At 36.2% G+C, this 26,650-nt stretch overlaps 1 protein-coding gene across 2 annotated transcripts in view; it reads right to left on the bottom strand.

The window, feature by feature from the left end:
* TTC6 (tetratricopeptide repeat domain 6) overlaps positions 1-26,650 on the bottom strand; it is a 202,793-nt gene that overhangs the window by 19,395 nt on the left and 156,748 nt on the right. For both annotated transcript variants that reach the window (XM_025869141.2, XM_073895111.1), the window contains 8 exons: positions 23,858-23,934; positions 23,260-23,420; positions 20,159-20,293; positions 18,846-18,995; positions 17,659-17,799; positions 16,298-16,411; positions 12,299-12,418; positions 5,794-5,867 (listed from right to left, as the gene is read on the bottom strand). In XM_025869141.2, the coding sequence (XP_025724926.1) occupies positions 5,794-5,867; positions 12,299-12,418; positions 16,298-16,411; positions 17,659-17,799; positions 18,846-18,995; positions 20,159-20,293; positions 23,260-23,420; positions 23,858-23,934 (972 nt within the window). The remainder of the gene's footprint in view (positions 1-5,793; positions 5,868-12,298; positions 12,419-16,297; positions 16,412-17,658; positions 17,800-18,845; positions 18,996-20,158; positions 20,294-23,259; positions 23,421-23,857; positions 23,935-26,650) is intronic.

Raw genomic sequence — 26,650 nt, 5'->3', positions numbered from 1 at the left:
CAAATGGACTCTCTTCATAGTTTAGCTATTTTTGATAATGCTGCTATAAACATTGGGGTGCATGTTCCCCTTCGAATATGTATTTTTGTACCCTTTTGGTAAATACCTAGTAGTGCAATTGCTGGATCATAGGGTAGTTCTATTTTAACTTTTTGAGGAACCTCCATACTGTTCTCCAGAGTGGCTACACCAGTTTGCATTCCCACCAACAGTTCAAGAGGGTTCCCCTTTCTCTACATCCTTGCAAAAATCTGTTGTTTCTTGTGTTGTTAATTTTAGCCATTCTGACCTGTGTGAGGTGGTATCTCATCATGGTTTTGATTTGTATTTCCCTGATGATGAGTGATGTTGAGCATCTTCTCATGTGTCTGTTAACCATCTGGATGTCTTTTTTGGAAAAGTGTCTATTCATGTCTTCTGCCCATTTCTTGATTGGATTATTTTTTCTTTGGGTATTGAGTTCAATAAGTTCTTTATAGATTTTGGATAGTAACCCTTTATCAGATATGTCATTTGCAAACATCTTCTCCCATTCCATAGGCTGCCTCTTAGTTTTGTTGATTGTTTCCTTTGCTGTGCAGAAGCTTTTTATCTTGATGATGTCCCAATAGTTCATTTTTGCTTTTTTGTTTCCCTTGCCTCCAGCGACATGTCTAGTAAGAAGTTGCTATGGCCAAGGTCAGAAAGTTTTCTGCCTGTGTTCTTCTCTAGGATTTTGATGGATTCTTGTCTCACATGTACGTCTTTCCTCCATTTTGAATTTATTTTTGTGTATGGTATAAGAAAGTGACCCAGTTTTATTCTTCCGCATGTTGCTGTCCAGTTTTCCCAATACCATTTGTTGAAGAGACTGTCCTTTTTCCACTGGATATTCTTACCTGCTTTGTCCAGATTAGTTGACCATAGAGCTGTGGGACCATTTCTGGGTCATCTATTCTGTTCCATTGATATGTGTCTGTTTTTGTGCCTGTACCATACTGTCTTGATGACTACAGCTTTGTACTATAGCTTGAAATCAGGAATTGTGATGATTCCAGTTTTTTCTTTTTCAAAATTCCTTTGGCTATTTGGAATCTTTTGTGGTTCCAAACAAATTTTAGGATTGTTTGTTCTAGCTCTTTGAAAAATGTTGGTGGTATTTTGATAGGGATTGCATTAAATGTGTAGATTGCTTTGGGTAGTATAGGCATTTTAACAATGTTTGTTCTTCCAATCCATGAGCACGGAATGCTTTTCCATTTCTTTGTGTCCTCTTCAATTTCTTCATAAGTGCTTTGTAGCTTTCAGAGTACAGATCTTTTACCTCTTCAGTTAGGTTTATTCCTAGGTATCTTATTGGTTTTGGTGCAATTGCAAGTGGGATCGGTTCCTTGATTCCTTTTTCTGCTGCTTTATTATTGGTGTATAGAAATGCAACTGATTTCTGTGCATTGATTTTATATCCTGCAACTTTGCTGAATTCATGTATGAGTTCTAGGAATTTTGGGGTAGATTCTTTTGGGTTTTCCACATAAAGTGTCATGTCATCTGCAGACCGTGAGAGTTTGACTTCTTCTTTGCCAATTTGAATGCCTTGTATTTCTTTTTGTTTTTCTGATTGCTGAGGCTAGGACTTCTAGTACTATATTGAACAGCAGTGGTGAGAGTGGGCATGCTGTCATGTTCCTGATCTTAGGAGGAAAGCTCTCATATTTTCCCCATTGAGAATGATATTCGCTGTAGGCTTTTTATAGATGGCTTTTATATATTTTATATTTCCTTTTACATTTCCTTTATATTGCTTTTATAGTTCCAATATAGAGGGTATATTCCCTCTATCCCTACACTGTGGAGAGTTTTAATCAAGAGAGGATGTTGTATTTTGTCAAATGCTTTTTCTGCATCAATTGAGAAGATCATATGTCTTTTGTCCTTTCTCTTATTAATGTGATATATCACACTGATTGATTTACAAATGTTGAACCATGCTTGCAGCCCAGGAATAGATCCCACTTGGTCATGGTGAATAATCCTTTTCATGTACTATTGGATCCTATTGGCTAGTATCCTGGTGAGTAAATTTTGGCATCCATCTTCATCAGGGATATTGGTCTGTAATTCTCCTTTTTGATGCAGTCTTTGTCTGGTTTTGGGATCAAGGTAATTTTGGCCTCATAGAATGAGTTTGGATGTTTTCCTTCCATTTCTATTTTTTGAAACAGCTTCAGAAGAATAGGTATTGACTCTTCTTTAAATGTTTGGTAGAATTCCCCTGGGAAGCCATCTGGCCCTGGACTCTTGTTTTTTGGGAGGTTTTTGATTACTGCTTCAATTTCCTTGCTTGTTATGGGTCTGTTCAGATTTTCAAACAGTTTTGGTAGTTTATAAGTTTCCAAGAATGCATCCATTTCTTCCAGATTGCCTAATTTGTTGGCATATAGTTGTTCATAATATGTCCTTAAAATTGTTTGTATTTCCTTGGTATTGGTCATGATCTCTCCTCTTTCATTCATGATTTTATTAATTTGGGTCCTTTCTCATTTCTTTTTGATAAGTCTGGCTAGGAGTTTATCGATCTTATTAATTCTTTCAAAGAATTCTTTCAGACCATGCTTTCAGTCCTGGGATTCTGCCCCACTTTGCCACCTGAACACCTTTAAGCCAGGCACATCCTCCATGGCAGTGGACCACTAAAGGTTCAGATTTTACACTCCATGGCTTCTAATACTTTGTGGTAGCCTCCGTAAGCAGGCTCCCTCCCCACCAATGTATCCAGAGCTGTATCTCCCCCAAGTCAACTCCACATCTCCTACCTTCCAAAGGTGGTCACTTTTCTACTTGTAGACTTGCAGTTTTTGTTTTTGTAGACCGCTGATTGATTTCTTGGGTGTTCAGAATGACTTGATCACTATCTAGCTGTGTTCAAGGGAAGAGACAAGCTTAGGGTCCCCCTACTCCTCTGCCATCTTAACTCCTCTATCAGCACTAAAGTTTAATGAGCACCTAATCCATTCAGACTAATTAAGTAATTATTAACCCTTAAAGTTAGAAAGAGACCTTGAAAGACACCTAGCAAGCTCTTCAAAGCTGACAATGACTAAAAATCAAGCCCAGAGGAGGTGACATTGTCAAAACCAGAGACTTCCCAGCTCCCTGTACAAATAGAAAAAAAAAAAAAGAAAAAGAAAAGAAAGAAACAGATAACACTATAGAAATAGCAATCTCATTTTTTTGAAAATGTATATATCACACAATATCCTAGACTGAAGCTCTTGTTTCATAATCATACGGCAGTTAAACAACAGAAGAATCTGGTAAAGTATCTATGTTATATCAGGATACATATTCAGCAAGACATAAATTGTTAAGCATCAATTACAAATATAAAAGTATATTAAATTAGTTTTTCTAAAATAAAATGTTTTTATAAATCTGAAATAATATGATCACTGAGGAAGGTGCATGATTTTCATTACAGTGTCCATAACTATGGACCATGTGCTAAGTGTGGCAGTGAGGCCACAGACACAAAGGCCCACTGCATTTTCCAAATTAATCACATACGTGACCAGATGTGCCCTACTGAGTTGTACAAATAAATCATAAATACCTCCCAAAACTAAAGAATGGGGCTTGCAGAGTCAAAGATTCAAAAATATTTTATGCAAATATAAGAATAGTAAAATAGATATTCGGGGGTAAAAAGTGGATAGGACATGTAACTCTGAGTAAATCAGGCTCTCCCCCTGTGGCATTTTTTTTTTTTTAAACTAAAGATGGCTTTCTCAAAGAGATCTAAAAATTAACTCTACCATAACACTCTTAGTGACCAAACTGGACAACAAGTAGGATATTCAGCCTAAGGAATGTTGTCTCCTAGCAACCACAAGAGTGAGAGCCAGAGATATACAAAGGCATACTTCAAAAGTCTGCAACCCCATGAGTTCAAAGATCAAAGTCCTAAAATTTAAAGATTTATTCCTTTTTTTGAATTTTCCAAATGGGAGAATTTTTACTTTCCCACTATAAGACATCAATAATGAATCTCAGTACTTAGAAACCAAGCTGCTGTGGTATAAGTATGTTATAGCTTACCTTGAAAAGCAAAAATACTTCTCCTGAAATAAATATAACCAATCACCAAACATTCCTGATTGCTAAATTCAGTAAAACTCAAAACACATGGAATTGGGATTGTGAGTTATCAGGGCTTTACTGTTGATTTAAATTCTACTTTTATTAAAGGACAATAGAGATTCCAGTCGGCTGATGAAAGTTGGGTTATTTGGAATTGCAAAGCAGTATCAGCTTAAGGAGGCTCTGCCATATAGACCCAGTGATTACATTTCATAAAAGAGATCAGGAACTGACACAGAGAGAACTTTATTGTCTCTAATAGTTGCTAAACATAGGAATGAGGTTGAGAGAAATTTTGCAGTCTTTTTTTTTTTTTTTTTGATTTTAAGAGAATACAATGACCTCAGACATTTTTGGTCTGCACTCTCCCACCAAAACAAACATGTCAGTCATCATTATTCCATCTCTGTTTAAGAATGACAATTACCTAAAGAGATGAATTGTACAAAGTTTCCTGGATTAACATAGACAACAGTGTGACTATGTTTTGCTTTCTATATAAAATTAGATGTCTGAGACTTGTTTAGGTTTTTTACCTCAATGACACCTCTCACAAGTACCAGTTATTATATTACTATGTTCATAAAATAAAAAGTCTGACTCTCATAGGAAAATGTAGCTATGTCCTAAAAGGGAAAAAAAGAATGCTTATTTCCTAAATAATTCAAATTATGTACTATTCTCTAAATTTGATGTTTACACAGCCTAGCCTACATAATTTATGAACATCCAAATTTCTCCTCCTATTAATTGCTGTTGTTTCATGAAAAATAATGCTGTAAACTATTACTTAATCAAACATATCTTATCCTACCTTAAAATCTTCACGTGCTGAATCTCTATGCTTTTAAAAACAAAATGACCAGAAATTAATTTTTGGACGCCAACTGTATATATAGAAACGTAAACCCTATAGTTAACAAAATCTACCTACTCTAATATTATCTGAGTAAATTTTAAACTGATAGTCATCTGTATTTGAGCCTATTCTTTTCTCCACTTCTATAACTTACTTTTTTTTTCTTTTTTAAGTAGGCTCCACACCCAGTTGGGTGTGGAGCCCAACACAGGGCTCAAACTTACAACCCTGAGATCAAGGGTCAGGATGCTTAACTGACTGAGCCACCAGATGCCCCATTACTTATTTTTATAATAATCCCAGAAACAGGTAATAATATTTTAAGTAATATGTTTTTTGTAGATTTTATTGTATTTTGTGGATATTTACTGGTATTGTAATTAGTTTTAGATTTAGAACTATGTTTTTCTAAATGCAAAATTTTCTTGAAAATACATTATGTTTTGAAATCACTCTCTCTTCCAGGAAACAGACTTTTTAAAAGTTAGTTCCATTTTAAGAACAAAATTGATTAATTTGATTTTGTTCTTAGCTATTTCAAGCTATGCATGATTTTATTCTCTATATTACCAAGGTCCTTTCCAGTAAATGGGCTTGTATCAAATGGGTACCCCAATGCCATGATGCAGGTATTTTCTTGAATATTTAATGACACATTCAGGTGTGCTCCCCACTTCTTTACAGGGAATCTTTGTGTCTCTCCCCATTTTTGTACTCTGTTAGTTCCACAACATTTTCCTCTGTTTCTTCTATTCTTCTATCATTATCAATATGATGGTTCTACCCGCTCTCACATCAACATAAATTGCACTCCATACCTGTGATGGCACATGGCAGTGGCTTGACAAAGGCTCACATTAGTCTTGCTTATCAGTGCAGCTTGTTTAAAATCCTGAAACAGTTTTATAAGTTTTTGTTAATTTTGCAACATTATCTTTTGTGCTTTCTTAAACTTCCTTCTAACTTTGATTCTACCATGAATATATTTAACACAAGCATTAAAATATACATCTTCCTAAAACTTTATTTTTCCTTTTAGTATCACAGCTAGTGAGAATGCATGGAGCATAGCTGGAAACTCACTCAGAATCTTATGCTACTGGTCTCCCCTCTTCTTGTGGCTTTGCCCTGCTCTGTGTAATGAGATATTTCATTTGCTTTCATTTTATTGTTTTTTCCCCAGCGCACACCACCAGAGACTTCCCCATCTAGATAGAAATGGAAATTCACTTGGAGAGAAGCTTTGACATTACATGTCATAGGACACATAGGCACCTAGGCCCAGCGAAAGTGTATAACTGGGCCTTTTGGTGTGGATTAGCTAAGGCTGCTCCTACCTTTGGAGTCCACACTTCTGGGAAGGGTGTTGTTTGTCCAGGGATCCTAGAAGCTCCTGAGAGGAAGCAATGTAGACTCTAACCCCAAGATTTTGAGTTAGAGAAGTCAACTAAGATAGACTGGAATGGCCCAGGGGAAGAGGTTGTTAAGAGAATTACAAGTGCTAAGCCTGCAAAATGTCCTGACTTTGTGGCCCTAACACTCACTGTCCTCCCTTGGGCACTGGAGAGGAGCTAACCTTTTTTTTTTTTTTAAGATTTTACTTATTAGAGAGAGAGCACGAGAGGGAAGAGGGTCAGAGGGAGAAGCAGGCTCCCTGCTGAGCAGGGAGTCCGATGCGGGACTCGATCCCGGGACTCCAGGATCATAACCTGAGCCAAAGGTGGTCGCTTAACCAACTGAGCCACCCAGGTGCCCGAGGAGCTAACCTTAATAGATGGTCTCCCTCTCCTTCTCCTTCTCCCTTCCCCTTTCCTTCTCTTCTCCCCTCTTTCTTCCACAAACCTTCCCAGGCTGTGCCACAGGGAGGGAGCTGGCTGTCTTGTGGGGGTAGAATGAGTTTTCTGCAAATACTGGCTGGAAGAGGGAGCAGTAGGGTCAAATGAGCACCCTGGGATCCTACTGCGGGAGGAAGGTATTAGTCACGTAGGCCAATTTGTGAATGCAGACTCCCCATTTAGATTCCTAGAATATATTTTGATACTAAATGGAAATATGTGGGAGAAAATAAGAAAGTTATTGTCTACTCAAATACAATCTAATCAGATATGCTGCCAGCTAACTCCCCTAAAAGAATTGTTTTGCTAAAATAGAAGCAAATTTACAAGTGTGAGATTTGTTACAAACATTCTTATTAATTTGAAGAGTTGTGGGGAGTGACCACAAACTTAAAAGACTGAGAATGCCAAGTTTCATTTTGTAATCAGATACAATTGACAAATGTCAACTTGACTTTATATACACAACCATTATTATGCTATATGGTAATTAGGCCTTAATTATCAGCAATAGACATAAATGATGACTTAGCATTACTTAGAATAAAGCTAACAGAATTTTTACGATTTTTCTTATCTGCATGAATCTTTTCTCTAATATGGAGATGCTAAATAACAAACCACACGCAGTCACTCATATACAAAGCAAAATCCCAACTCCCACTCCCTCCACTGGTGGATTTATTTGTGCAGACCTTCACTCACACTGTCTCACTTTCTGTGTCAGAGAGTGGGCTCTCGACTTTATTCCTTCCTGTCTCCTCTGGAAACTTGCTGCATCACAGCCCTGCCGCTTTCTGTATCTTTAATCGCTGGCTCACTGCCCTGCCCTAATGCGCCTTCCCTCAATCCTCCCTCCCCGAAAACTACACATGGCCTTGCCGTGTCATTGCCGGTCTCCTTGAACGTATGGTCAACACTCACAGCGGCCATGTCCTCATATTCCCTCAACTCATTATTCTTGTTTAATAAGGCCAATTTCATTTTATAATTTGTAAACTGCCTCTAAAGGCATTTGTTGTCTATTTTTACTCTTATTCAAAGTAACCTTTATATACAATGCATAGGGTCTAATAAAACTAGAAAACGTACAAAGCTTATAGTGACCCCCTGCCTCCCTTCTTGCTCCCCCTCTCCTTACCCAAGTCCACTCCCCAAGGATAATTGTTTTTACACCTTGCTGGGTTTTGTTCTGCTATTTACCTTCAAATTTCTAAATAACATGAGTATTGTATCATGTTTGACTTCCGACACAGGCTAATATTTAGCTATCCGACACCATCACTCCATGCGCTTCCTCTTCTGCCACCATCCCATACACCTATGGCAATGCATTTGTTTTAGTCTCTGTTTCACCTCCCTCAAGTGTAGGATCCTTGGCTACCCATTCATTTTTAAGTTTGAGGTATTAAAATCTTGAGTGGTAGTTTTTGGTGCCCTCAACAGCTCCTCTCCACTATCTTTAACTTTGTGGAATTAGTACCTTTTTATTCCTTTACTGTTTTCCTGGTAGGTTTTCAAGAGGACAAAGACATAAATAAATGTTCTCACACCAACCAGCTTAACCATTAACTTCCTAAACAATGCCAGTCTAAATGTTGCGTTCTACTTCCTGGTCAACGTGTTCCTATGAAGGTAGGACATACAACTTTCAATTAACTAATAGGTTTTCAGTATTTGTCCTACTTAACCACACTATTTATCAATCACTCCCACTAAAAATTTTTCCCTAGATAGGTTTTAAGACTCTGCTTTCTCTTGGTTGTTTATCTAGCCCTCTTATTATTAAGTCTTACATTCTTTCACTGGTTCTCCCTCAACCTGCATCTTTTTTTTTAATTTAACGCTTCAAATTAATAGTTTTTACTTTACATTGAGAAAAAAAATCTTTTTTTAATTTTTAATTAGTGTTTGCAGGGCATGCTTTTTTCCTTAGCCTTTTACTTTTACCTATCTATATCATTATATTTAAAGTATGTTTCCTACAGCCAGAATATAGCTAGGGCTTTTTTTTTTTTAAGACTTATTTATTTATTTGAGAAAGAGGGATGTGGGGAGGGGTAGAGGGAGAGGGAGAGAGAGTCTTTTTTTTTTATTTTTTTTATTGTTATGTTAATCACCATACATCATTAGTTTTTGATGTAGTGTTCCATGGTTCATTGTTTGTGCATAACACCCAGTGCTCCATTCAATACGTGCCCTCTTTAATACCCATCACCAGGCTAACCCATCCCCCCAACCCCCTCCCCTCTAGAACCCTCGGTTTGTTTTTCAGAGTCCATCGTCTCTCATGGTTCGTCTCCTCCTCCGACTTACTCCCCTTCATTCTTCCCCTCCTGCTATCTTCTTCTTCTTTTTTTTTTGTAACATATATTACATTATTTGTTTCAGAAGTACTGATCTGTGATTCAACACTCTTGCACAATTCACAGTGCTCACCATAGCACATACCCTCCCCAATGTCTGTCACCCAGACACCCCATCCCTCCCACCCCCCACCACTCCAGCAACCCTCAGTTTGTTTCCTGAGGTTAAAAATTCCTCACATCAGCGAGGTCATATGATACATGTCTTTCTCTGATTGACTTATTTCATTCAGCATAACACCCTCCAGTTCCATCCACGTTGTTGCAAATGGCAAGATCTCATTCCTTTTGATGGCTGCATAATATTCCATTGTGTATATATACCACATCTTCTTTATCCATTCATCTGTCGATGGACATCTTGGGTCTTTCCACAGTTTGGCTATTGTGGACATTGCTGCTATAAACATCGGGGTGCATGTACCCCTTCAGATCCCTACATTTGTATCTTTGTGGTAAATACCCAGTAGTGCAATGGCTGGATCGTATGGTAGCTCTATTTTCAACTTTTTGAGGAACCTCCATACTGTTTTCCAGAGTGGCTGCACCAGCTTGCATTCCCACCAACAGTGTGGGAGGGTTCACCTTTCTCCGCATCCCCGCCAACATCTGTCGTTTCCTGACTTGTTAATTCTAGCCATTCTGACTGGTGTGAGGTGGTATCTCATTGAGGTTTTGATTTGGATTTCCCTGATGCCGAGCGACGTCGAGCACTTTTTCATGTGTCTGTTGGCCATTTGGATGTCTTCTTTGGAAAAATGTCTGTTCATGTCTTCTGCCCATTTCTTGATTGGATTATTTGTTCTTTGGGTGTTGAGTTTGATAAGTTCTTTATAGATTTTGGATACTAGCCCTTTATCTGATATGTCATTTGCAAATATTTTGGGAGAGGGAGAGAGAGTCTTAAGCAGACTCCATGCTAAGTGTGGAACCTGACTCGGGGCTCAATTTCACAACCCTGAGATCAAGACCTGAGCTGAAACCGAGTCAAACACTTAACTGTGCTACTCAGGAGCCCCTATAGTAAGGACTTTTTAAAAATTCCAATCTGACCTCCTCATTATTTTAATTGGTATATTTTGACCATTTCTATTTGATGTAAATACTGATAGGGTTAGATTTAGATCTAAATTTTATTTTTTGTTTTCTGCTGGTATCCTCTGTTTTCCCTTTCCAGACTTATTTTGAGTTATTTTCATTTAAAAAAAATTCCATTTTAATCAATCTATGGTCCTTTTGACTAAGGAGGCCACATTTGGGCAGAAATCTGAAAGGAAAGGAGGGCATAAACCACACACAGATCAGTGGGAAGAGTGTTCTCTGCTTAGGGAATAGCTTGAGTGAGGACTGTGAAGCAGGAAAAGAGCCTGGCATTTCCAAGGAATAGCAAAAGGTCAGAGGGGGGTGACCTGAGCGAAGAAAAGAGGAACATTTGACAATGAAGGCGGATCAGTGGACAACAGCCAGATCATATAGGGTCTTGGCTGGCATAGTCAAGAATTCAGATTTTATTCTAAATGTGATGGGAAGCCAATGGAAGGTTTTAAGCAAAGGAATAGCTCAATCTTCTTTATGTTTTTAAGAGGTCTCCCTGGCTGCTGTGTAAAGAACAGCATGCAGAGGAACAAGAGCAAAAGCAGAGAGGCCAGTTAAGAAGCTCCTACAGTAGTCCCGGGGGGAGATGGTTGAGGCTTGAATTAGGAGGATAGCAGTGGCAAAAATGAGAAGTGATGAATTCAAAATATGCTTTGATGGTAGAGCTGACTGGACTTGCTCATGATTTAGATGTAGGGTAAAGAAAGGGAAGGGTTGACAATGATTCCCACTAGACCATGAGCTTCTCTGTCTTCGTGATCTCCCTGACTTTACGGCCAATGCCAGGTACTTGCCTTGTGAGAAAGAACATAGGATTTGGAATCAAGAAAGATCTGAGTTCAAATCTTGCCCTGCTACTTCCTAGCTGAAAGATTTTGTTAAATACTAAATGGTATTTACTTGCTAGATAACACAGGCCCTGTATTTAATTCTCCAACAGCTGAGGTCTTTTGCTCCCAACCCCCGTTTTCCTCACTTGTTCCACCCCCAGCACTGTGGCCCAGAGTTCCATAGCTTACTTGCCCACTCCAAACAAAGTTCTTTAACTTCTCCTAACTGAGGGAATTCTGAATGGTATAACTCAAAACCAAAAGCTAAAGGAGTTCAACTCTTGAAATTACATTTCATCATAGCATAAGTTGCCTAGAATAAGATTTCTCAGACACTTCCTTAATAATAAGTATTTCTGTGGGGGCAGAATCTCAAAAGATAACTCCAGGGCACAGAAAAATAATAAAAGCCATCTCTAAAGGTGAAAAAAATGAGGGAACACTCACTACATAATATTCTGTCATCGTTCCTCAGAAACACAAAACCAAAATTACCATTATTTAACTGCAAACTTCAAATTGCTATTTGATTTTTGCTTCATATTTCTTAATCTTAATTCCAAAATTAACTTAAAATAGACGATACAAATAAGATAAAAATGAGAATGGTGAATTTTGTTTAATTTTAATTAATAACAATTAATTACTAAAATACATTTTAAACAACCTGTTTTTCTTTTAAGACCCTGCAGATGCTATTTTATTGCAATTCTGAGTGCCTGTTTCCACTAACTTAAAAGTCTATTCCCAGTAGCCTATTTTGAGCAGCCATTTTCTGCCCTATGCAAAACAGATTTATTTTGATATATTTTCAGTGGGGAATGAGGAAAATTTTGAATGAGGAAGAATTAGCACTGAGCAGCAAAATAAATCATTACACAAATCATTTTATTTACCAAATAATTGAGTTTTATGTGTAGCTAAGATACTCCCTGGGAGAAGGAGAGTGTATTGATATTTCTTCAAATGAGAAACACTTTTTTATATATTAGCTGTAATCAAAACAAAGTAAAAATACACATTTCTTGGCAAAGATTCTATTATTCATTCAAAGTACTTCAATACAATTCCTGCTAAAGTTGTTATTGCTCATTAATACGGCCATATGATACCAAGAAAAAAATTGTTCACTAGTTTTCTGAAAAGAATGTGCAAAATCAAGTGGGTTCATTTTTACAAGTAAACAGGAAGGTTTACCTCCAATGCGAAACTATACTGCTCTAGCTCTACGTAGATGAGTCCACGATTAATGAAAGTATTTAATGTCACAGTTTCTCCAGCATCAAGAAGCAGCACAATTCCATAATCTATTAATGCCTAAAAATAAAATAATCACTTACAACCTAGATTCAACTCTTTAGAGCCTTACCACATTGACTATGAACAAATGTGTTTATGACCAAACTAGGACCTAACATGGATTCTTTAATGTGAGTTATATTTATGGCCAAAAATAATCATTCAGATTTAGAGGGTCCCATTAACTAAATATTACAAACACTATTATGTTTTAATAAATGGTCCACACTGTGCTCACCTTTCACATGTTATCTTTGGATCATCCTAAGCATTTTTATTGTATATGGTTTGGAAGGGGAGGGGTGCAATACCCTTCCCCCACTCAGTAGTTTCACCAAATGACTGTTGACATTAAAGCAGAGCACTTGCTACCTTTTAACATTTAATTTCTTTTTAGTGTTTTACTGTTTTTACCACTGAAACCCTGAAACCTAAGTTTTATGGAGGCAGAGCTTACCTATTTTGTTCACCATTGTAAAGCAAATAACTAGCTCAGTGCCTGCCTATAATAGGCAGTAGATAAATTTTTGTTGAATGAATAAATCATGAATCAGTTAAACTGAATTTTAATACACTAACAAATAAGCACTCATTGGAAAATTACTTCAAAATATTTTGAGGGGCGCCTGGGTGGCTCAGTCGTAGAGTGTCTGCCTTCAGCTCAGGTTGGGATCCCAGGGTCCTGGGATGGAGCCCTGCATCAGGCTCCCTGCTTCACGGGAAGCCTGCTTCTCCCTCTCCCACTCCCCCTGCTTGTGTTCCTGCTCTCGCTGTCTCTCTCTCTGTCAAATAAATAACTAAAATCTTTAAAAAAATATATTTTGATAAGCATACTCATGTTTTGTAATACACAAGTTTAAACTAAGAATTATCAACTCAAAAGACCTTTCTCCATTACTTTAATCTGTTTTTGTTTTTTGTTTTTTGTTTTTTTAATTCACTGGTTCTGTACCAGGTACTAGGACTATCCTAAATTTGGGTTGGAGCTGAATCTCTTAACTCATTTTCCTACTAAACATTTTGTCCAAAAGAGCCATATAGGTTTCTGTGGTGTCTAAATGGGGTGTCTCTCAATTGGACGGGGACCCCCAGATGTGGGGCACTGATGGGGTGGAAACTGGTGGCAAGGGCAGTGATAGATTCCACCTAAAGCAGAACAAAGGAGATAGAAGTTTATTGAATGCACCGCAAGGGAGTGGAGGGCAGGACCGCAGAGGACAGCTGTCTGGGAGGAGGCAGTGGGTGGGGCTGTTTTTAAAGGGGGAAGGTGAAGGGGTATGGTGAGTATGGAATCTTCCCCTTTTTTGGTAACTGTGCCTGGTTGTAAGAAGCCCATCGGTTAGTTAGGGCCTGTGGATATTCTGAGGTGGGTTACCTGATGGGCCTGTCTATTCAGCCAGGGCGTTGCTGTGGCCCTTACTACATTCCATTGCTCAAGCCTGTTTGCCTGAAAGCAGCCTTACAGCTTCATCAGAAAAGGGCCCAATCTTATATGCCTGTACCACCCACTAACTGAAAATGCAAATAAATATTTTACTATTTGCTCATTGGTCCTTCTCTAGTGTTTCATTACTAGGCACTCAAGTGTCTAAAAGAACTGTACAATTAAAGATCCTATATGTGCATTGTGACATAATTATAAGCAAACCTCTGCCAGGGCTGTAAAAATAATTCATAATACATATAAAACAAAACAAAACTAGGGGCGCCTGGGTGGCTCAGTCGTTAAGCCTCTGCCTTCGGCTCAGGTCATGATCCCAGGGTCCTGGGATCGAGTCCCACGTCGGGCTCCCTGCTCCGCGGGAAGCCTGCTTCTCCCTCTCCCACTCCCCCTGCTTGTGTTCCCTCTCTCGCTGTGTCTCTGTCAAATGGATTAAATCTTAAAAAAAAAAAACTAAACTAGAATGTTTGCAATTTTCCTGTCACAGAATCCCAGAATGTAAAACTTGTAAGATGCCTTAGAGATCTACTAAGCAGCTGAATATGTGACTCAAGAGGAAACAAAAGGTGGGAAATGAGATGTCGTGAAGGTCAATGAGCAGGATTTGGATCATGCCTCTGCTATTATTATTACCTCTTCAATCTTGGGGAAATTACTTAACACTAAGCCTCAGTTTCCTCATCTATAAAATTGGAATATTAATAACTTATCATATCGTTGCAAAAGTCCACTTAAAAATATTTTGATTGTATGTTGGTAAAGCATTTAGCTCAGTGCTTGTCACCCAATAAGCCCTAAGTAAGTGGTAACTGTTATTTATATTAAAATGAGGTGGTAGGAAGCAGATTTCACCTTTTCTTAATTTTTTATGAAAGCATATCTTGGGAAGAATGCCTAAGTGCATTTTCTGCAGAAAGGTACTTGGGTTTTCTCACTCCAGTGATGGCAGGAATGCTGAGAAACAGGTGGAGGGAGACAAAAAGGGAGGCGGTGACACTGTTAAATGACATCCGGTCCACATGCTGGAGGTCAACTGGTTTTACAAAGCCACATAAAGACTGTTAACCAGAAGCAAACAAACCTGTGAACACCAATACAGGCTTCTACTTTCTGTGACTTGGATGTGTTTCTAACTTCTCCCTGCTTTCATTTCCTCCTCTGTAAAGTTACTCAGTTGGAGGAAATGTGTTGAGTACCTGGCAGCTCTAAAATAACCAATATGTTATTATTCTAGTTAAATCTCTAGGTAGTCTTTCATTTTCCCTATTCATAGAACACTGATTCTGCTATATATCAAAGATAACAAAAATGGGAGTGCCCTGCCCCCACCCAGTCCATTGTTTGAGGCTTCAGAGTTACCCAGAAAAGGCAGGAATGGGGGTGGGGAGGGAGTCATCAAAGACACCTGCTGTGCAGGTTACTTGATAAATGATCCTTTAATTAGCTCTTAGAATCTTAACTCCTTTGTTAAAAATTAGTTATTCATTTGTCAACATTTCTGGAGGAAACTTGATAGACTGGCTACCAGGAATTCTACAGTCTCTTAGGTAGAAACAATGGTTCTCAACTTCTTCCCTTCCACAGCAAATACGTTTCTAAATCTCCAACTGTTTTAAACAGACTTCACTGTCCAAATTTCAAGGAGATTGGAGGAGTGTGTCCACAGAGAACAGCAGGAATGCGACGTAGTGTCTTAGGAGAAAGCTTCGTTGACTATGGAAGTAGAGAGAAGTAAGAAGGGAAGACAAGCAGGCGACAGAGGAAGAGAAGCGCGAGGATGGGACAGAACACTGAGAGACGGAGACCAGCTGACCGGTGGGGTCTTGACTGGAAAAGGACCAAGTCTACAAGGGTAGGGAAGAGAAGGGTAAGATTAGGAAACAGAAAAGAGGGTTTGCACAGGTAGAAGGTGGATCAGGACAAAGAGAGAGAAAGATTTACTGCAGCCATCAGTTGGGGCTTCAAAAGACACAGGCAACACTCGTCGCTGGTCTGGGAGCTGGAAACCATCATGGAAAACTCCCTGCTGTGTCTGTGGTCTGAGCGCTGTACCAAAAAGTCTCTGGACAAACTGTTCTAGCTAATGTTGAGATTTTTGAAGCAACGATATTGCTAGGGATCACTGCTTAAAAATTCTCCAAGCAGTGTATCAGTAGAAACATTCACTCAAATGAGAATTGCGTAATATATTTTAATTTATAAATGCCCTTAAATGCTTATAAGAGCATTGTAAAATTAATTTTCATGTGACATTGCAAAGATTGTGTAAAAATATGTGCTGAGGACCAATAAAACATTAAACATCTTTGAAATGGTTCTTTGGTTTCTCAAGTTTGTTGTGTGTGTGTGTATTTCCACAGGAATTATTTTTCAAAATTATATAACAGAAATAAGAAAATGCTTTACATGTGTTTACAAATGCTATAACGTGTAGTTTAGTAAAATGGTCATCTTACCATTCGAAGTTCATTTATCTTGGTGTAACATAATGCTCTGTTATAAAATGCTACATAACTGTTTTTGTCCATATTGATAGATGTAGTTAAATCTGTAATCGCTAGCTTATAAGTCTATAAAGAAAAAAATAATTAGATAAGAAGGGTTAATCATAATGGACTGAAGTTTAATTGCAAAATAAATTCTTGATTCTATCAGAATTTTTGGAACACTCATTTACCTACTCTGTGCATCATCTGGGAAATTAAGACAATTAAGCTAATCTTTCACAGAGTTAATTAAGATCTCTTGGTAGGAATTATTATAATAATGTCTCTCCTACCTGCAAATAAAATTCAATATATAATTTAGATGATTATCTTATTGCCAATATTGCTATAAAGCAAAAAGAAGATTATACTTCTTATTAGTAAAAGAGAAATAAGCCATATTGGCCAAACCTTGCTTGCTTCTGTCACTCATACTGTTATATAACATAATGGTCATGTTTTCTACCCATGTTCTCTTTCACTTCCTCTTTGATGCTTCTCTGATACCTTAGATCATTCAGTATATGGAATTGACATGTAATACGAGGTCTAACCTTTGCTTTAAGGCATTATTTGCCATATATTTCACATGAAATAGTTACAAAGAAAGGTCAGAAAAGAAAAGTAGGGAGAAACAAAGTATTCCATATCAGTATCAGATATCAATGGTGCTGCTCACACCATATGATCCAGTAGTTTCTGTTTAGGAATCAATCATAAACTCAAGCAATGACTTTATTCTAAGTGTGTGTAACTGTATTATTTAAGACAGTAAAATAGTAAAACATTTAAAACAACCCAAATGTCCAACAATAAAAATATACTATGGTAGAATATTATTTGGTCATTAAAAATAGTATCTTTAAATATTATGAGAAGAAAGGCACAACAAATTTATAAGTAGCATAATCCCAATTTTGGAAAATACATATCATATTTTCAGGGAAAGAAAAGACTAAATGTAAATAAACCAAATTGCTCTTCAGGAATTGTCATTTGATAGTGGGGATAATAGGTGATTTTAATCTTCTTTAATCCCCTATGTATTTTCCAAATCCTTTGCAATGAATACACACTACTTTCTTAATAAGGTAAATAGTAAGTGCTATTTAAAATATAAATATCAAAAATAAATAGCACTATTTTGTGCAAAATTATGAATTGAAATCCCTTTGAAGTACTGTGAAAGTATAAAGTGTTCTATGCAGTTCTGCCCTTTGTACCACGGTGATTCTCCTCTCATGGAGAAAAAAAGGAAACAAGTCACAACTTGGCATCTGAGCATCTGCCCATTCTAAAATCTCAGTTAACAAGGCAAGAAACAGCCCTACCTTGTTGTAGTATTTCAGAACTCCTCTGTAGATATAGGCACGCACATTCTGAGGATAAATTTTGATGGCCTCATTACAATTCAAGATTGCTTTGGAGTATCTGCCTTTCAAACCATAGAAGGCTACTCGGCTTAAGTATGCCTTTTCAGAAAAAGAGCAGGGGAAAGTAGGAATGGATATTTTAGTAAAAACATCAGTTCTCCCAAAATATACTGTAGTTTGAAGAAATCCATGCCATCCAAAGATGGTATAAAATAAAGTCTTTTTTCCCCACTCTCTTTTATTAGAAAATATTTCAAACTGGTGCCTGGATGTCTCAGTCAGTTGAGCATCCGACTCGGTTTCAGCTCAGGTCATGATCTCAGTCAGGGTATTGGGACCAAGCCCCATGTAGGTTCCATGCTCAGTGGGGAGTCTGCTTGAGATTCTCTCTCTCTCTCCCTTTCCCTCTGGCCCTCCTCCTACTCATGCACACACTCTCTCTCAAATAAAAAAAAAATAAATCTTTTTTTAAAAAAAGAAAATATTTTTAATATATAAAATAATTGAAAAAATAGTACAATGAACATCCATATGACTACCATCTGGATTCAACAATTATTATTTTACAATATTTATTGTATCTTTTTTCTGAACCATTTGAAAATAAGTTGTAGATATCATAATATTTTGCTCCTACGTTTTCCATTATGCAAACATTCTTCTACATAACCACACTACCATTATACATCTAGGAAAATTAATAGTATTCTCTAAAATCATCTAATATTTAGTATATTTAAATTTCATAGGCTTTTAAAATCAGGATCCGATCAAGCTTCACCTATTGAATTTTGTGTTATCTCTACAGTCTCTTAAAAGGCAGGAATAAATGTGATAGCTAAATACGAAGTAAATAAAATTAATAGCATAGTTACATAAAATTATAATTGTTAATAGGTACAATAAAATATTAACAATATTTATAAACATCACAATTCATGAAGCACTTTTACATAAAGTATCACTGTTGGAAACAAAATTTTTAGTTCAAGGGGAAATACAGATATACAAATTATCAAAACACAGCTGAAAAGTAGGTATAAGTAACCGATTCTTGCTAACTAATAACAATGACATATAAAGATTTAATAGTTTTAACAAATTTGACACACTCTCCAAACCACTGAAATTGTTCATTTAAATACCTGGTAATGTTTTGGATTGAGGGTAATTGCACGATTAAAATCCAGAACCGAACTATCCTTGTGGAGTTTTACTTTACAAAGCCCACGTTGATAAAAGCCTTCTGCAAAATCAGGATTTGCTTTCACAGCTTTTGTAAAACAATCAAAAGCCTAGAAGAGTATTTAGTTAAGTAGTGAGTAGAATATAGTGAGTAGAATATATTAGTGAGTAGAATATATTAATGAGTAGAGTATATTAATTTAAAATGTTAATAAATTATAGTGTGTAACAATTGTTGAAAAGTTTTCACTTATTTTTGGTCATTTTAAATACATTTTTCCCAGTGAACTTTGTGAAGAAAATAAAAGTAATATAAGCAAGTCAGGTTTACTACTATAATTTATAGGTCCCTTTAATCCCAGACTAATGTCAACATAATCCATGTTGTTAGATAACAGTACTTTTAGAGGTATAATTTTAACTGTTATTCTTCATGCCTTTTTTATTCAAAGAAAGTACAACCTGTACATTTATTTTTCATGAGGGCCTAAGATACATAATTATGAAATTTCTTAACAATAGAACTCAAATTTTTCCCAACATTGTAAAGCAAAGGTTGGCTTGCTCTGGTGTCCAAAAGGGCTAACAACACAGAAAAGATTTATAATTAATCTTACATTTATTGGGATTTCCTAATGGAACGACTAATCAAGTGCAACTCTTTTTCAAGTTTGTGGAGATGCAAGACCCTATGAATACAAAGTCTGGAACGGTGTGCATGTGCATGCTGGTGTGTGTCTGTGTCTATATGTCTGTGTGTAGAGAGATTAAATTATTAAATATCCAGTATTAACCATTATAAAATAGTAATTTTTTTATTTATCACATCATTGACAATTTTAAAATGGAGTCTGCTTGAGATTCTCTCTCTCCCTGTCCCTCTGCCCCTCCCCTGCTCACTCTCTCTCTAAATAAATAAATAAATAAAATCTTTTAAAAAAATAAAAAATAAAGTACCTATAATTTAATAAGTAAATTATGCTAATGTGATTAAAGTATTCTGCTACAATATTTTCTTACAGTTAGATTTATTGTTGTGGTAGGAAACAGACATTAGTCTTTGGAATACTGTTGACAAACAAGCCTCAAATAAAATATGTTGAATAAATAAAACAATATAGTAGGCATTGCAGAGTGCACACTGATTGTAATAAGCCAACCTTTATAAGAAATTTGGTCTAGTCACTCACTATATAGGTCAGAAACAGAATTGAATGCAAGCAATCAATTTCTAAAATCACAAATAATCTACAGTCCTAAATGCACAAAATACCATTTGTACGTTGCCTTCCTCCATGTAACAAAGACCCAAGTTATACAGACAGTCTGCCGAAGCTGCTACAGCATTTGGTCCTTTATCAGAATGAGAAAAGATATCCAACGCCTTTTTAAACATTTTCACAGCTTCCTAGAATGATTTTTAAAAAAAGACAGAAGAGAAAATTTCTTTCTAGTATTTATTTAACATGACGAACATGACACCTTAAACGTTAAAGGGAATCCTGAGCACACAGCCCGACTCTCATTTCACCCTCGGTACACAGGCCTGGTAAAGACACAGGCCTTGTCAGTGCACTGCCAGACAACGACCCAGGCGGGGAATCTGACGGCAGGGAATCCCACCAAAGGTGCCTCTCCTACAATCTGCTACCTAAGCAGGCTTATACACGTGCACTTTTGAAACTATAATTTCTAAATTCTAAAGGTTATTTCCTTGTAGGCTAAAATCAACTTAAATTTATAGACTAGTTTATGATCAATTTTTTAGCAATTTTCCTGGAAGAAATATTGGACAGCTATTAGATAGTAAGGGATTTCCAATGATAATATCTGATGTGGTTTTAATCAACCTTTATTTTGTCCTACTGCGCTCTTAATGGGATTCCACTGGCACCAGGAAATAAACTAATACCGAAAATCACCCCTTTAAACTATTTAGTCAAAATAGTTGAAATTCATTAATGAAAAAAATATTCAATTATCCCGATAGAAATGACTTTTTATAGTAAACTAATAGGTGTATTTATCTATATGGTTACATAAATATTTGTGACTCTTTAGCCCATTTCCTTAATCATATTAAATTACTAAAGACACCATGAGATTTAGCATGGATATGCTAAGTGTCCTCTGTGCCCTCCACTTAGCTTTACTTCTTCTCTTTACAGCCCACCTCAAAGTCCACCATTCCATCCTCACTGTCAGCACACGACCTTGCCATAGAAAAAAAGACATCACCTTCTTTCTCCATTCCCCTCCTTTTTATTTTTCAATGTATCTATATCTTTCTTCATTTCCATCTTTTTTTCTCTCTTGTTTTTGAATGGTTTCCTTTCTTCTCCTTTTCTGGGCTAAGTCCTCAAGTTGTGTCCTTGATCCCAACTCCTTCTGCCCTGCCTGAACACAAGTTATTTCCTTCCTCTTCTGGATTACTGCCCCTTCACTATCTCTTGGAGTCCATAGAGTCTTCCATCCCCTTTAAATTAAAGTGAACACATCTTCACTTCCTCCTGCTTCCTCTCGTAGCTGATGTCCTACCTGTTGCTTCTTCATGACTCTAAAAAAGACCCCTGGGAAAGCTCTGGAGGGGCTTGAGATAAAGCATATCTACATTCTAAATAGAGCACTGCCCCTGTTGTGTGGATAAAAGCTTAGAAGAGAGCAACATGGTTGCTATCATTCTAGCAAAATAAAAATAGGCTTTGGACTAGGATAATGACCACAGAAATAGAGAAAGGAGGTAGAATTGAGAGATATTTAGAAAGAACCAAGAGAACATCACTATTGATTGGATAGAAGAGGGCAATCAAAGATAACCCCAGGTTTCTACAAAGCAATAGGTAGGGGCAGAGGAGGTTAAAGTAAATATAAGAGTATTCCAAAAAAGAAATTCAATATCATAAAGGTGTCAGTTTTCCCTAAAATAACCTAGAGATTGAACACAATTCCATCAAAATTCTGACAGAGTTTTTAACAGATTTTGACAAGCTGAATTTAAAATGTATATAGAAGAGTAAAGGCCCAAGAATAGCCAGGAATTTCCTGGAGAAGAATATGGTGTAGGGACTAGCTCTACCAGATATCAAGAATTACAATTAAACTATAATAATTAACTATCATAATAATTAAGACATTGTAGGGGCACCTGGGAGGTTCAGTCGGTTGAGCATCCTACTCTTGATTTCAGCTCAGGTCATGAGCCTGCACGGCGCTCCATGCTCAGCAGGGAGTCTGCTTCAGATTCTCTCTCTCTCTCCCTCTGTTCCTCCTCCCCCTGCTCTCTCTCTCTCTCTCTCTCTCCCCCTCTAAAAATAAATAAATAAATCTTAAAAAAAAAAAAAAAGACATTGCACTATTGAGCCAGAGATAGAAAAACTGACCAAAAGAACAGAATAGAGAGCCCAAAATGAGATCTGCATATACAGGAATACTTATGATAGATGGACCACTTCAGATCTTTGGGTTGAGAGAACCTCTCAATAAATGATACTAGAACATTTGAATATCCATATAGGAAAAATAGATATTTTATCACTTATCTCACACTCAAAGAAATCAATTTAAGTTAGAGTAAAATCTTAAATGGAAAAAGCAAAACTTTTAAGCTTTTAGAAGAAAATATGGACCTTGGGATAGGGAAAAACTTCTTAAATGAGAATTTTCTTAAAGCCATGACAATAAAACAAAAAATATATTTATTCTACTACATTAAAATTAAGAACCTCTATAAAACCAGCCACAAATTGCAAGAAGATACATGGCACACATAACAACTAACCAAGGATTAATATACAGAATTTATTTTTTAATGCCTCAAATCAATAAGAACAAGATAAACAAACAAAAAACATGCTTAAGATATTGACGGTACAGGAAATATGAGTGGTTAATAAACATATAAGAAGATGTTCAATCTGTGCTCAAACAGAGAAATGTGAATTAAGACCACAATGAGACATCAGTCTTTATCTACCAAACTGACAAAAATAAAGTCTGATAACCAATTACAGTAGAGGATAGAGATCAGCAGGCATACAGGTACATGACAGGTAGGAGAATAAATTGGTACAACCCGATGTAATAATGTGTCACTTTCTTGAAAGTTAGATATTCACATTTTCTACATACCAGCAATTCCACTCCTAGGAATATATCCTAGAAAACTACTCCACATGTTAACAGAAGACATGAAAAAGAATATTTACAGCAGTCCTACCCTTAAGAGAAAAGAAATAACCCAAATGTTAACACAAGAATCAATAAACAAATGTTACAATTTAGTTTTATAAAAAAAAAAGTATGTAAGCCATCATTCTAAACACAACATAAAAACTCTATTAATAGGTTTAGTAAATGTTACACAAGACTTTTCACCTTGTTTCTCTTGGCCTTCATTTGGGCTTTTGCCAATAGAGTATACATGGTGAGCTCAGGCCTGTTCAAAATGATCCCATCCAAGACCTGGATGGCCTTGTCATGGTTTTCACAAAATGAATAAATGAGTGCTTGCTGTATAGGACTCAACTCAATGAGACCTAAAAGGAAAAGAAAGTTTATCAATACCTTTGCCAAGTATCTAGGATTTAGATATAATTATTTTAAAGAAGTCAAGCAATTCAATAATTTACCTTTGAAATATGGATTAATAAATCAATACAGTACTAAAATCTGTTTACCACCAACACACGATAAGACATTCCAATTACAAACAACAACAACAACAAAAAAAAAATCAAAGTATAACCTTGGCATCTCCTATAATAATCTCTCACAAAACTCACTTCATTATGAAGCATTTAATAGTTGACTATGTGCATGTGAAACTGAAGACATAAAGTTTCAAAATCTATATTTGATTAGAAGTAAACCTTTCATGTTATCCATACATCACTACTGCAAACAGTAAAAGCATTTTTAGGAGGTATTTATTTTTTAATTAAGACAATTATAATTTTGCATTAATTATATTTACCTTTGTTCATTTCTGCTACTTGATAAATAGTAAACTTTGCGAGATCATAACATTTCATCATAAGAAGATATTGTCCTCTGGAAGAAATAATACCTTTTTAATTCTAAGCAGTTAAAAATAATTTTTTCTAAAATAAAATGTCTTATAACAAGTCACTTACATTTTTACGATTACAATACTTTTATTCATACTTACATATGTATGATAAAAACAATGCAAAAATTATAAACATTTTATGTGGTCTAAATAGATCAATTAGCATGCAGATGTAATGCAAATTTAGGAAAAGCGAAGCTGAAAGAAAAATATTCAATTTTTTTTCCAATGACCTGTATTTTAAATTTTATACTCTAAACCCACAGCTAACATAATACCTAGTGGTGAGAAACTAAGCTTCAAACTAAGATCAGAAGTAAGACAAGAATGCCCATTCTTGCCACTTTTATTTAACACGTAAGTCCTACCCACAGCAATCAGACAAGAAAAAGAAATAAAAGGCATCCAAATTAGGAAGGAAGAGGTAAAACTCTCCCTATTTGCAGATGATATGATACTATAGATAGAAAACCCTAAGTACTCCAAAAAAACCTATTAGAATAAATGAATTCAGTAAAGTTGCAGGATACAAAATGAATATACAAAAATCTGTTGTTTTCATACACTAAATAAGGAAAGATCAGAAAGAGAAATTTTTTAAAAATCCCATTTACAATTGCTTTAAAAAGAATCAAATTCCTAGGAATAAATTTAAGCAAGGAGGTGAAAGATCTGTACTCTGAAAATTATAAGGCACTGATAGAAGAAACTGAAGATGACACAAATAAATGGAAAGATATTCCGTGCTTATAGAAGGAAAATTAATATTATTAAAATGTCCATGCTACCCAAAGCAGTCTAGAGATTCAATGCAATCCATATCAAAATACCAATGGCTTTTTCATAAAACTAGAACAAATAATCTTAAAATTTGTATGAAACCACAGAAGACCCCAAATAGCCTAAGCAATCTTGAGAAAGAAGAACAAAGCTGGAAGTATCATACTCCCTGATTTCAAATTATACTAAAAAGCTATAGTAACCAAAGCAGTATGGTACTGGCACAAAAACAGACAACAGACAACAGAAGAGAATAGAGAGCCCAGAAATAAACATACATTTGTATGGTCGGTCAATCTATGAAAAAGGAGGCAAGATTATAAATAGAGAAAAGACAGTCTCTTTAATAAGCGGTGCTGGGAAAACTAGGCAGCTATATGCAAAAGAATGAAACTGGACCACTTTTTTTACACCATATACAAAAATAAACTCAAAATGGATCAAAGAATTTATTTAATGTAAAACCTGAAACTATAGAACTCCTAAAAGAAAACGTAGACCAAAACCTCTGTTATTGGTCTTAGCAATATTTTTTTGGATCTGCCTCCTCAAAGGAAACAATAGCAATAATAAACAAATGGGACTAACTACATTTAACTAAAAAATAAAAAGTTTTGCACAGCAAAGGAAACCATTAACAAAATGAAAAGTCAACCTACTGAATGGGAGAAGATATTTGCAAATGTTATATCTGATAAGGGGCTTTTATCCAAAATATATAAAGAACGCATACAACTTATTACCAGAAAAAACCAAATAATCTGATTAAAAATGGGCAAAGGACCTGAATAGGTATTTTTCCAAAGAAGACATGTGGATGGCCAAAGGATGCTCAACATCATTAATCATCAGGGAAATGCACATCAAAACCACAATGAGATATTACCTTACACCTGTCAGAACGGCTGTTATCAAAAAGACAAGAAATAACAAGCACCGATGTGGAGGAAAGGGAACACTTGTGCACTGTTGATAGGAATGCAAATTGGTGCAGCCACTATGGAAAACAGTATGGAAGTTCCTCAGAAAATTAAAAATAGAAATACCATATGATCCAGGAATCCTACTTTTGAATATTTATCCAAGGAAAATGAAACACTAATTCAAAACAATATATGCACCATTATGTCATTGGGCATTATTTACCATACCTAAGATATGGAAGCAATCTAAGTGTCCATCAGTAGATGAATAGGTAAAGAAGATGCAGTCAGACCGGAAAAGACAAATACCGTATGATTTCACTTATATGTGCAATCCAAAAACCAAATGAGCAAACAACAAAAGCAGAAACAGACCCATAAATAAAAAGAACGGTTGCCAGAGAGGAGAGGGTGGGGGGGTGGGCAAAACATGTGCAGAGGAATGGGAGGTACAGGCTTCCAGTTATGAAATGAATAAATCATGGGGATGGAAGGTACAGCATAGGAAATATAGTCAATGGTATTGTAATAGTATTATTTGGTTGGTAGCTACACTTGTGGTAAGCATAGAAGAAGGTATAGAGTTATTGAATCACTATGTTGCACACCTGGAACTAATGTAACATTGTGTGTCAACACTTCAATTTTTAAGAAGATGTGGTATATATGTGCAACAGAATATTACTCAGCCATAAAAATCTCACCCATCCCCTCCACCCACCTCCCCTCTGGTAACCCTCTGTTCTCTATAGTTAAGAGTCGCTTTGGGTTTGTCTCTTTTTCCCCCCTTTGTTTTGTTTCTTAAATTCCACATATAAGTGAAATCATATGGTATTTGTCTTACTCTGACTGGCTAGTTTATTTTGCTTAGCATTATACCCTCTAGATCCACCCATGTTGTTGCAAATGGCAAGATTTCATTCCTTTTTGTGGCTGAGTAGCATTCTACTGTGCGCGCGCGCGCACACACACACACACACACACACACACACAC

Source organism: Callorhinus ursinus, unplaced genomic scaffold, assembly GCF_003265705.2.
Source record: "Callorhinus ursinus isolate GAN/ISIS: 27379988/994484 unplaced genomic scaffold, GSC_fseal_2.0 scaffold8, whole genome shotgun sequence".
Lineage (NCBI taxonomy): Eukaryota > Metazoa > Chordata > Mammalia > Carnivora > Otariidae > Callorhinus > Callorhinus ursinus.
The sequence above is the reverse complement of the archived record's forward strand: the minus strand, read 5'-3'. Positions and strand labels throughout refer to the sequence as shown.